This window comes from Vicia villosa, linkage group LG5, assembly GCF_029867415.1.
Source record: "Vicia villosa cultivar HV-30 ecotype Madison, WI linkage group LG5, Vvil1.0, whole genome shotgun sequence".
NCBI lineage: Eukaryota > Viridiplantae > Streptophyta > Magnoliopsida > Fabales > Fabaceae > Vicia > Vicia villosa.
Genome location: NC_081184.1, coordinates 165,530,453 through 165,542,089, shown reverse-complemented (window position 1 = coordinate 165,542,089; position 11,637 = coordinate 165,530,453). Strand labels below are relative to the sequence as shown.

At 32.9% G+C, this 11,637-nt stretch overlaps 1 protein-coding gene across 1 annotated transcript; it reads left to right on the top strand.

Moving 5' to 3' along the window:
- Window positions 1-652: 652 nt before the first annotated feature.
- Window positions 653-8,220, top strand: LOC131603711 (long chain acyl-CoA synthetase 5-like). The gene is made up of 19 exons (XM_058876127.1): window positions 653-987; window positions 2,274-2,337; window positions 2,422-2,511; window positions 3,259-3,315; window positions 3,701-3,749; window positions 4,076-4,152; window positions 4,277-4,316; window positions 4,410-4,504; window positions 4,761-4,928; window positions 5,270-5,380; window positions 5,535-5,622; window positions 5,847-5,913; window positions 6,069-6,144; window positions 6,265-6,382; window positions 6,505-6,750; window positions 6,835-6,974; window positions 7,149-7,331; window positions 7,559-7,678; window positions 7,777-8,220. Exons 1-19 carry the CDS (start codon window positions 830-832, stop codon window positions 7,822-7,824), a joined length of 1,995 nt encoding a protein of 664 aa, XP_058732110.1. The 5' UTR covers window positions 653-829; the 3' UTR covers window positions 7,825-8,220.
- Window positions 8,221-11,637: the final 3,417 nt, after the last annotated feature.

Genomic DNA, 11,637 nt, shown 5'->3' with positions numbered 1-11,637 from the left:
AATAATATCAACCACACTTAAAGAATTATTTTAAGTACTCTCCTAAATATTATATGAAAACATTAAGTAATTCTTTCTTTAAATAAATAAACTTGGAAACATAATAGAAATAGTAGTCAATTTAATACAATAATCAGATTTCTTAATTTAAGTGTTTTCATCAAAATGGTCTTACATTAAGAAACAAAAGTAGTAAATATTTTTAACATATATATTTTATTATGAGGAATGCTATTTAGTACGAAAGCACATGTGTCATTAATTTAGTAGATCTTTTTAAATTTATTTTTAATTTAATTTATTTTTTAATAAGAATCATGGGTTGGTTGTGATATTGAATGGTTAAGATTTATTCTTGCCTTTCTTGTTTTAATATTTTCTTAACATTAAGCATTTTCCTTTTATTATATAAAAATATAGTAAATAATAAATATAATTGAAGAAAAAAAAGTAAAAATAAACTGCTGCTCAATGTCATATGAAATGATATATTTTTAAAGTAAAACAATTTATTGATTAAAAAAATACCTTCATTAATTTATTAGTTAAAAAAAACTACACAAAAACCCCTTCAACATGCTAATGCATCATAGAAAGTTTAGAAACTCTCAAATTTAATTTCTTATTCGTTAAAAAAAACTAGAGGAGGCAAGAGAAATAAAAAATAATAATAATGTGAAAATTTTGACCCAATCGTAACCGTCTCTTGCGTTAGAACGTAACACAATACAACACATGCAGCGTCATTCAGTTCATCACACACACACACAACCCTCTCTTTCTTTTTATTTCCGTGTAGCTTCGAATTGCATTGCATTTTCCTTCATCAATGGCGGAAGAGAAATCGTTCATCGTCGAGGTCGAGAAAGCGAGGGAAGCCAAAGACGGTAAGCCATCTCTAGGTCCCGTCTATCGTAACTGCTTCTCTAAGGATCATTCATCGGCTCCTTCCATCGAAGGTCTCGATTCATGCTGGGATGTTTTTAGGTCTGTCATTTCATCTTTCGTAGATCGCTATTTTTTTTTTTCATTCCTTGTTTTTAGATTTTTTAATGTATATGCTAATCAACTCGTTATGTTAATTTGATTGGATTTGATGAATTTAATGCAATGTTTATTCACCTAATTTCGAAATCTTAGAGCCGAATTAGAAGGTTTAATTTTAAATTGTTGAACATTATCAGTAATTAATGTAGAATGAGAGAGATTATTATTGGATCTCCTCTGAGAAATAAATCTCTTGAAATTAATTTGATAGGTAGATTGATTTAGTAACTGTTTGGTTCAGTGGTAACTTTTCAAAATCGCCTTAAAATCATGGTTTTAAAAAAACGATCCTGGTTATTCATTTTTCATTTTTGTGATTTCAGTGTTGTGATATTGATTGCAGTCGTCGCAGTTGTGATACTGATTGCGATAACATAAAAACGTTTGATATCGACATCTACCACTATTGTTTTGTCGCATCTGATTTTGCGGCCGAGAACTATTTTTTAAAACCCTGCTCAAAACTACTGCGGCAAATCTTTACTTAAATGTAAAACCTTCCCTTTGTAGTTTCTAAAAATTGCGGTTACTTTGCCTAGGTATTGCCGCAGACGCGCTTATTCGGTTATAAAATGTGCAACCAAACAAGCCACAATCTGAAAAATAGAAAGCTCGTAAGTTGATTGAGACAATAAGAAATACAAAAATATGGTTAGTTTTAAATATCAAAAGAGTGTATATATAGCAAAAGATAGAACTAAAAATTTCACATCAAAAGAGAAAATCAATATTAAGATAGAAGTATAGTCACTTATGTATTAAAATAGAACTAATGTAATTAAAAATAAATAAAGAGAAAATAGAATATACACTAAAAAGTTAGAAAATAATTCTATTTCTTTACTATCAACGCATGTTTATTAAACTTAAAAATAAATGTCTTTTAAAATAATTAATTCATTTTAGTGTTTCCAGCACAACATTAATTAATTTTTTACTTTCAATTTGGTATCGTCCACTTTACATTTATGAAAATGTAAATATTTCAACTTTTACACTATAAGAGTTCTTTAATAAAAATTTCTGTCATTAATACGTTTTTTTAAATACGTGTGAATTAATGAATTGAGTAGTTATTTTCAAAAAGAGGGATTGAGAATGTTTATAATTGATATACACAGTACTATAAAAAAAAGAGGCAAAATGAGAAAAAATTACACGTACACAGAGAGGGAGACATGAAAGGAGTGATGGTTTAAGTTGTGATTATTTTTGTGGTTACACAGGACGGCTGTTGAGAAGTATCCAACAAATCGAATGCTTGGTCGCCGTGAAATAGTGGATGGGAAAGTAAACAATCTTTTGCCCTTTCTTTCATTTTTGACATTCTGCAAATGTGTTGTTACTTTTTTAATTTTGTCACACTCATTGTAGCCTGGAAATTACAAGTGGCAAACTTACAAGGAAGTGTATGACTTGGTGGTCAAACTTGGAAATTCCATTCGTGCTTGTGGTTATGGGGAAGTAAGTCGCATGTGCTTACTCTTTGAAGATTGCTTTCGCCTTACTCTTTCTCATTATTTTTTCTTTCCCTTGTTTTATGCTATATTTAGGTAAACAACTTCATTAACAGCTTATACATAAAAGTTTATTATATATGTGTTTTTGTATAAGCAATTTTTGTAACAAAAAGATAAGTTTAGAACATATATTGTGGACAAGTCATAAGTTGCTTCTATAAATTCTCACAAATGCTATGTTAGTAAGTAAATTCAAATAAATCAAGCTAAAAAAGGTCCTTTTATCTTCTTTGAATGTGTTACTCCAATTCCTGGATTCTTACTACATAATGTGATGTTCATTTCTTCTGTTATTTGTTCTTCAAGATTGATGTACATTGTTTTGCATAGGGATGGAAAAATGGGCCCGCTCCCGGGCAATTCTCTTGTTATTCGTTTTTTCGCAGGGCGGGGCAAAGTTGTAGGCTTGCACTCTTAACTATGTCCGCCCTGTTTGTTTGAGGGCTTTGGCAGGGCAGGTCTAAACAGGATGGACATGCCTGTTTGCCACCCCTAGTTTTGTTTACCAAAGACAAATTCAAAATCCTCTTAATTTATTTCTCTTGGACAATATGTTTTCGCTATTAATACTTTGAAATCTTCATAAATAGCTTGATCATGAAGGACTATGATATCTTTTGCCTCATACATATCAATATCTTTTCTTGCATTTTGTTTATGCAAAGCTAAATATGTATATTGCTGGTTTCAGGGAGTAAAATGTGGTATTTATGGAGCCAACTGTTCGGAATGGATTATGAGCATGGAGGTACATGTTATTTTGAAATTCTCTTTGTTTTCTATGTTGTTTTCTTTGCATATTATTTTTCTTCTACCGTGATCTTTGGAGGTTTCAGTTGTAGTTATCTGTTATCTGTTGATCTTTGTTTGTACCTTTGTGTTGTATATTTACATTTTTTGTTGTTGTTAATAATGTAATAATATGACTGTTCTTTTCTGTTTATGATCCATTTTGAACGCAGAAGGAGAGCAAGGCTATTTTAAACTGAAACTTTGTTTCATCTATTAAATGTTTGGTTCTCTGTAGGACATGCTATGTCTTCTATAGTGATGATCAATTTTAATACTGCTAAACTAGCTTCTGTTATCCTTTCAACTCAAAAAGTTCTTTGCATATTTTAACATAACTGCAGGCCTGCAATGCTCATGGACTTCTTTGTGTTCCTTTATATGATACCTTAGGTATGATCTCACCTTCCTTGGCATTTATCTAGCTATATCATGTTGTGGACTGACCTAACCACATCTTAAATATGTTTTCCAATAAGTACACAAGATTCATTATGTTGAGGTATATATTAAGTTTTTTTTGCACCATCCGTCAATCATGATCGTTAGATCACTAAAAATAATTGACTTTAATCATAGCTTAAAAGTCATATAAAGGGTGATTTATGATAGATTAACAAGTATATTTTTTACACCGATATTGTATCAGAATTAATCATTAAGTATAATAGGATTTGACACAAATCACTTTAATATTTATTTTCCAAATGTCAATTTAGGTGCCGGGGCTGTGGAGTTTATCATATGCCATGCAGAAGTCTCACTTGCATTTGTTGAAGAAAAGAAGATACCTGAGGTTTACCTATTGAAATAATCTGTGATATATTAGCAGTGTTTTATTAGAAAGGATTAGAATGTGAGTTCTGCAATTTTATATAAACAGCAGTCTTATCCATATATTTGTTTCTGAAACTTTTCAGTTATTAAAGACATTTCCAAATGCAGCAAAATATCTCAAGAGTAAATTCCATTGATTTTCTCCATTCCTTTTCTAAAATGAAAGAAGCAACTACCTTTATGTATTCATTTATTTATTTATCTATTTTTGTGTAGCACTTGTGAGCTTTGGAAAGGTTACTCCAGAACAAAAGCAAGAAGTTGACAAGTTTGGGCTGAAATTTTATTCCTGGGATGAATTTTTAGAAGTGGTGAGCTATCAATATTTCATATTATTAGTCTTTTTCCTCCTATCTTTTTTCATTTTTTCATGAAGGAAGCTACTTCTCTAATTACTTGGCCTCACCTGCACAACTACTCTAACACAAAACATTAGAGTCACTTGCATTGCTATTTATGTTTCTAACTCCGAAAATAGAAACGACAAGAGCAAGTAATTATGTTCCTGTTGTTTTATGGACATTCTGTGGTAACACTTCTCATTCGAGTTTTTTATGTATGTCATAGGGACATGATAAGAGTTTTGATACTCCTGTGAAAAAGAAAAGTGACATATGTACAATAATGTACACCAGTGGAACCACTGGTGATCCCAAGGGAGTATTGATATCCAATGAGAGCATTGTTACACTCTTAGCTGGCATAACGCTGCTACTAGGTAGTTGCAACGAAGAGGTAGTTTTCTTTTATCATTTCTTTTTCTTGCATTTTTCTTATCCGTTTTTTCATAAGAATTCACTGAAGTGTTTTCAACCGCGGATTGCGAAAAATGGCATGTAGATCAAATTATACTACACAACAATGGTATAGCCCTTGTTTGACAGCCTTTTGTACTAAGTAACTTATCGCAAAACAATAGTAACTTTGTTCAAATTCCTCGACACTAGAGTCCTCTAGCTTCTATTTTACAAAACTAAATTGCTCCTAAAATGCATTTTTGGTTTTTGGATAATGAATGTTCTGCTATCCTATGGTTTACATTCCTAATATCCCTCTTATCTTGTTCCTGCCTGCAGTTGAATGATAAAGATATATTCCTATCATACCTTCCACTTGCACACATCTTTGACAGGATTGTTGAAGAGGCAATGATCTGGGTTGGTGCTTCAATCGGTTTCTGGCGTGGGGTGAGTTTACATACACACACATATGTAGATATATTTCATTATTGAATGAAGGATGAATAGTTTGTTGATTTTTTTTAACAAAATAATAATTTCAAGTAAAGCCAATTTTGTATTTGATGATAATACGAGCACTATTTATTCAATGTGGCTGCAGGATGTCAAATTGTTGATGGAAGACATTGCTGAGTTAAAACCAACGATTTTTATTGCTGTTCCCCGTGTGCTTGATAGAGTGTACACAGGTAAGTTTTTATCATTGTTGAAAGTTTAGTGATCTTTCTTTCCTACATCATGGGATGTTTATGATAAAATTATGATCTTTCCTATTTAAGTTAGATTTTAGTCATTGAAGTGGTCTTTTTCTTGAATTCCTTATTCTAATCTACATTTATTTGAAAAGTATTTCCTCTCACCAATAATAATGATAATAATGCAATGAAAATCTCAACCTCCATCTTTTACACAGGTTTGCAACAAAAGCTTAAGACGGGGGGTTTTGTGAAACAGACAATGTTCAATTTTGCCTACTCATTGTAAGTAATGTGTTTTTGCATTAATAGTTATATGATTGAAATATGATTCATTACTGTATGATGTTCATATGTAAATCAAAGCACACAAAATCTCATTTTGAAGATGACGATGCATTGCAATGTTCTGATTATACAAACTATGAAATATGTTGCAGCAAGTTGCTTAACATGAAAAGAGGGCAAAAACATGATTCAGCGTCTCCATTATTTGACAAAGTTGTATTTAATAAGGTGATTGTATTTTCATATATTTTAATTCACTGTTGTCTTGGTCTGAACAAACAGCAACCGTAACAAAATTTCCCTGTACTACTACTACTACTACTAATAATGTTTTTGAAACATGGTCAGGTAAAAGATGCTTTAGGGGGTAATGTACGTATTATTTTGTCCGGAGCTGCGCCTCTGTCTAAGCATGTTGAAGGTTTCCTGCGTGTGGTGACTTGTGCTCATATCCTACAAGGATATGGTATGTTCTTTCTCAACATTTGAATTATCATGAACTTCTGTTACCTTTATCCATGTGATTATTGATTAATTAAGTCAACAGAAGATGATTTTAGATAATGGATCTAATTTTGGCTGTTGTAGGTCTTACCGAAACATGTGCTGGATCCTTTTTGGCAATACCAAACGAAATAGACATGCTTGGTACCGTTGGCCCTCCTTTACCATATCTGGATGTGTGTCTGGAATCTGTACCTGAAATGGGATATGATGCACTAGCAACCACTCCAAGAGGAGAAATCTGTATGAGGGGAAGTAGTGTATTTTCAGGGTACTACAAACGCGAAGACCTTACGAAAGAAGCTATTACCGATGGATGGTTCCATTCAGGTTCTTTAAGTTGAATTTTTGATTATGTGTATATGTTGTTGCAGTATATGGTACCATTTTATTCATGCATGATTTATTAAACAGGAGATATTGGAGAGTGGCAACCTAATGGAAGTATGAAAATTATCGACCGAAAGAAGAATATATTTAAGCTTTCACAAGGAGAATATGTTGCTGTTGAAAACCTAGAGAATATTTATGCTCAAGTTTCGGCTATTGAATCGGTAAGTTGTCTTAACCTTTTAAATAGTTATAGAGCCCTATCATTCTAACAAATTTATCTTCCCTTAAAGGCTTAGTTTAGTGCGAAGACTGTAATAAAGGAATTAGCTTCAGCTTCTTTTCACGAGCAGACAATGTTTTGTGACATGTTTGAGTTTTATCCTCCTTAATTTCAGATATGGGTCTATGGAAACAGTTTTGAATACTTCCTTGTGGCTGTTATTAACCCACACAAGCAAGTGCTTGAAGCTTGGGCAGAAGGAGAAGGTATAAAAATGGACTTTGAATCTCTCTGTAAAGATTCAAAAACAAAAAAATACATGGTTGGAGAGCTCGTAAAGATTGCAAAGGAAAAGAAGGTCTTATCTTGTTCTATTTCATAATATTTTTCTAATTTGTTATACTATATACAGCATATGTTTAACTAGATAATTTGAGAATTCCTCAAATGGTAGGATTGAAATCACTTGATCACATACCTGTCTGAACTTTTAAATATGTGATAGATCGAGTGTGCATTGCAAGTATGTATATAGGAACATCTCCATAAGGTTTATGTCGATTCTGATTATTGTTCTTTTTGCAGTTGAAAGGTTTTGAGTTTATAAAAGCCGTTCATCTTGAACCAGTTCCGTTTGACATGGAACGTGACCTTATCACGCCAACATTTAAGAAAAAGAGACCCCAGTTGCTTAAATATTATCAGGTATAACTTGTTAAAGCTCGGGATTTTGTTATGTTTCATACAATTAGAAAATGTTACAATATTGTCTTAGTACTGACTGCCACATTTTTTATGCACAGGATATCATTAACGAGATGTACGAGACAACAAAAAAGGCCAGTGCCTGAGATATGCTTTTGGAGACAATTTATTTTATTGATTCTTTCGGTTGACTGTATAATTTATTATTTTTAACAGATGGCAATTAACTCATATATGCCATGGATAGAATAGAAATATTCTTTGGTAGGTAACATAAGATCATATGTTGAAGATATTAAATTCATTCTTCTTGAAGACAATAATCCTTTTACTTCTGTCATATACAATATTGAGCAGATTTTCAATATTGAAATTTAACATGTTGGGTCGTTCGTTAACCTGCATTTCAATAACTTTTTGGTTCTTTGTGAATGTTAGAAATGTTAACCATTTTGTTGGATTTTTCTACTGAGTCACATCCTACCATACCTGCGAGAATGTTGGTGTTTTGAGAAAAAGCTTTTCTTATTAGCTGTTCTTGTTTATTTTTAATGGCATTAGCTGCTCTTGTTTGACAGTTAAAAGATTTCTCAGTAATTATATATTGAATTTGCATTAAGTAAAAGATTATTGTTAAGAACAATTGTATGGACGGGTTGAGATTCTATAGAGTAAAAAGTAGTGCCTATATTCAAAAGAAACTTCTAATATATGATTTACTTACTGTTGATATTAGTACACGTTTATAATAGAATGTTTCATACTCCTTAAATATATTCTTTACATTCTTTATGTAATTAATATAGTTAGTTAATTGTGTAATTTCCTATCTAATAGAATTTTCGTAGTACTATTTAGATATGCACACGGTTTATCTAGTTTTTTTTTCTATTTCAATATAGTATCTAAAGTCTATTATGAGACAGACAGTCTTTCACCATGCTTTATGCAATTGACTCATTGTGTCTAATAAGAAAAAAAATATTGACAAATCGTGTCCTAACTCTGATTTGCCTCCTATCCACTATCGTAACTCATTCTAGCCTCTGGTTTCGTCACTTTCTGGTCACCACTACCGCCACTGATTCCGACGAATTTCTGGCAAACCACGCCCATTGGCACCATCGTCTCCTCTGAGCTGACCTTTCCTCCAAAACATCGCCACTACGCGACATTGCATCACCCACCTGTGGGCCTCATATGTTGCTGCATCACTCCATGTTTGACAGTGTGTGACTTCTGATCTCAACGTTGCTTTTGTCGTTACACTCTCTTTTCTCTCGAGGCTCCATATCTTCCCTTAGATTTTATTTTTCCTCTACAAAAAAAAAGACTTTATGTTCAAAATATTTCAACCAGTTCTTGCAATATGTTTTCTCCCTTCCGATACTCATGGGTGGTTTGGTGACTCATTTGGTTGGAAGAGAATTTTCACCAACTATGTCTCTTCTCCACTCTTTACAAAGAGGTTTAATGGGTCCAATCACGATAGTTTGGCTGACGACATCAAATTATGGGTTCATGGTCAAGGCTACAGCATCACCTCACTACAATGTCCAACACCATGGTTGAAGACGTAAAAACCAAAATGGGTACATATCAATACTCAATTGTGCAGCATAATCAAGTTCATTCTTCCTCTTACAAACCGATCTTTTGTCCCCATATCACGTATTAATCAGTTTGGATGCATGTGAAACAACTATACACGAATGACACCCAACGTCTTTATGGAATGTGTCATAGATTGTTAAGTATTATTACTGCGAAAAATATTGAGGGGTCTATGTCAACATATCTCGGTCAAGTTTATATTGCACCTCATAATATTAATGAGCTCCTACCTCTTGTTGGATGCACCACAACTGAACAAGAAAAGGCAAATGTGCAACACAACACCATGTTCATTGCTTTATATGATTTGCCTCAGAAGTACTTTGCCATTCGTGATCATATATTTAATTCTACTATTGTTATAAATTTTTCTACTACCTCATATATCCATATCAAAGTACATGTAAACATTAACTTGAGTCTCTTGTTGCTTTTGAACCTATTGTTGCCTTTTCATCTTTTGGCAACAATCAAAATTGCATTCGAGGAGGGTCATTCAATTTCAAACCTCGTCCCAAGTGTGAGCATTGTAACCGACTTGGGCATACTTTTGAAGGTTGCTAGAAGTTACGTGGCATACCCCCACGTCAAGTGAATTCGGCTTAAGTTGATCATTCATACCACAACTACTCCTCAGAGCTCTATGCCAAGCTACAAAGATTTCTCAAGTGGTGCCTGAATAATTAGAACTTTGGTTCTACTACTTTGGTTGTGCACACTAGTATTTCATCCGTTTGCCTCTCTCAATCATCTTTTTTTGCCCTTGCGTCCTTGATTCTAGTGTGTATGATCATGTACCAGTAATAAAGGTCTTTTAAATTCTCTCTCTACTTCTAGTCTTTTACCTACTATAACTTCTTCCAATGGTTCTTAAACCTGATCCTACGGGGTTGCAACTATTCAAATTCTACACTTTCTCTTTGTTACTTCGGTTTTCTATGTACCTAATTTTCAATTTAATTTACTTTCAGTCAGTTGTTTATCTCGTTCTCTTGATTTATCACTTCACTAACGAAAATATTACCCTGCGGGATCGAAGTTCAGGACAGACGATTGACACCAAATGTGAGTCTCAAAGCCTTTACTACTTTTATGTATAATCCAATACATACTATGTCGTAGTTAGGTCATCCATTTCTTCTTAAACTATAGAAGCTGGTGCCAAGTTTATCAAATTTATCAAATTTATATTATGAGTCGCGTAAGTTAGAAAAGCACACTCGTATTCATTTTCCAGTTGAATCATTAAACAGGCTTTGTTCCCTTTTTCTTTAGTTCACTCAGATGTTTGGGGTCCTCTCGTGTTGTCTCTACTTGTAAGTCTATGTATTTTTTTACCTTTATTGATGATTTTTCACGTTGCATGTGATTAGTTTTAATGAAGAATATATCTAAATTACTTTATAGTATTTTTGAAAAATTTTACCAAGAAATAAAAATTCAATTTGGTGTGTCTGTTCGTACCTTAAAAGTCACCATTCCCATGAATACTTATCTTAACAATTAAAAAAATTATTTCCTCTAATGGTGCTCTCCACCAAACATATTGGCCTCATACACCTCAATAAAAAATAAAAAAGGTAGCCGATTGCAAAAATCGATATCTTGTAAAAACCATTCGGACCCTACTTCTCCATGGTTATGTTCCACTCTGGTTTTTCGGGGATGTTATGCTAACAACAAGTTAACTTATAAATTGCATGCCAACATATGTCCTTAATGATAATATTCCTACTTCACTCTTTTTTTCTCCATTCCTTCTTCATCCAAGTCCTCTTTGCGTCTCCGAGTCTATATATTTTGTTCACAGTTTGTCTCCTGGACTTTAAAAACTATCAACTTGATCAGTCTAGTGTGTCTTTCTTAGTTATAATCTATCCCAAAAGGTTATCGTTGCTATTTTCATACACTATAATGATATCTCATATTGGTCGATGTTATCTTTATTGAGTCTGCTTCATATTTCGAGTCCAGTCAAGTGACTTCAGAATCTCTTCAAGAAATTACTCCTGCACCTCTTTCAAAAATTATTAGTGTTATGTCTACCATTGTTCCTTAGGAGTCTAGGGAGTTTGAACCACTAGATACCCCTACAGTTGCCCCCATTCCCTCCCCAACTAAACGACCACTACAAACATATCACTATTGTCGCCTAACCTCTATCATTCTTGTCCATGAGGCCATTGTAGACTATCCTTCAACGATGTCTCATCACTGGATCTGATCCTACAACATGAGTTTTATATTCTAATTTCTAATAGAAAAGGTATACGTCAAACACGAATTCTCTATCCATATTATATAGATTATGTTATAATTATCTTTCACCTTTGCAATTTACTTGC

Bases quoted from the DNA above. Each gene is read 5' to 3' on its own strand.
- LOC131603711 (XM_058876127.1), top strand. From the start codon at position 830: ATGGCGGAAGAGAAATCGTTCATCGTCGAGGTCGAGAAAGCGAGGGAA. The intron at 6,383-6,504 runs GTATGTTCTTTC...TGGCTGTTGTAG, and splicing joins TCATATCCTACAAGGATATG to GTCTTACCGAAACATGTGCT. The intron at 7,332-7,558 runs GTCTTATCTTGT...TTCTTTTTGCAG, and splicing joins AGATTGCAAAGGAAAAGAAG to TTGAAAGGTTTTGAGTTTAT.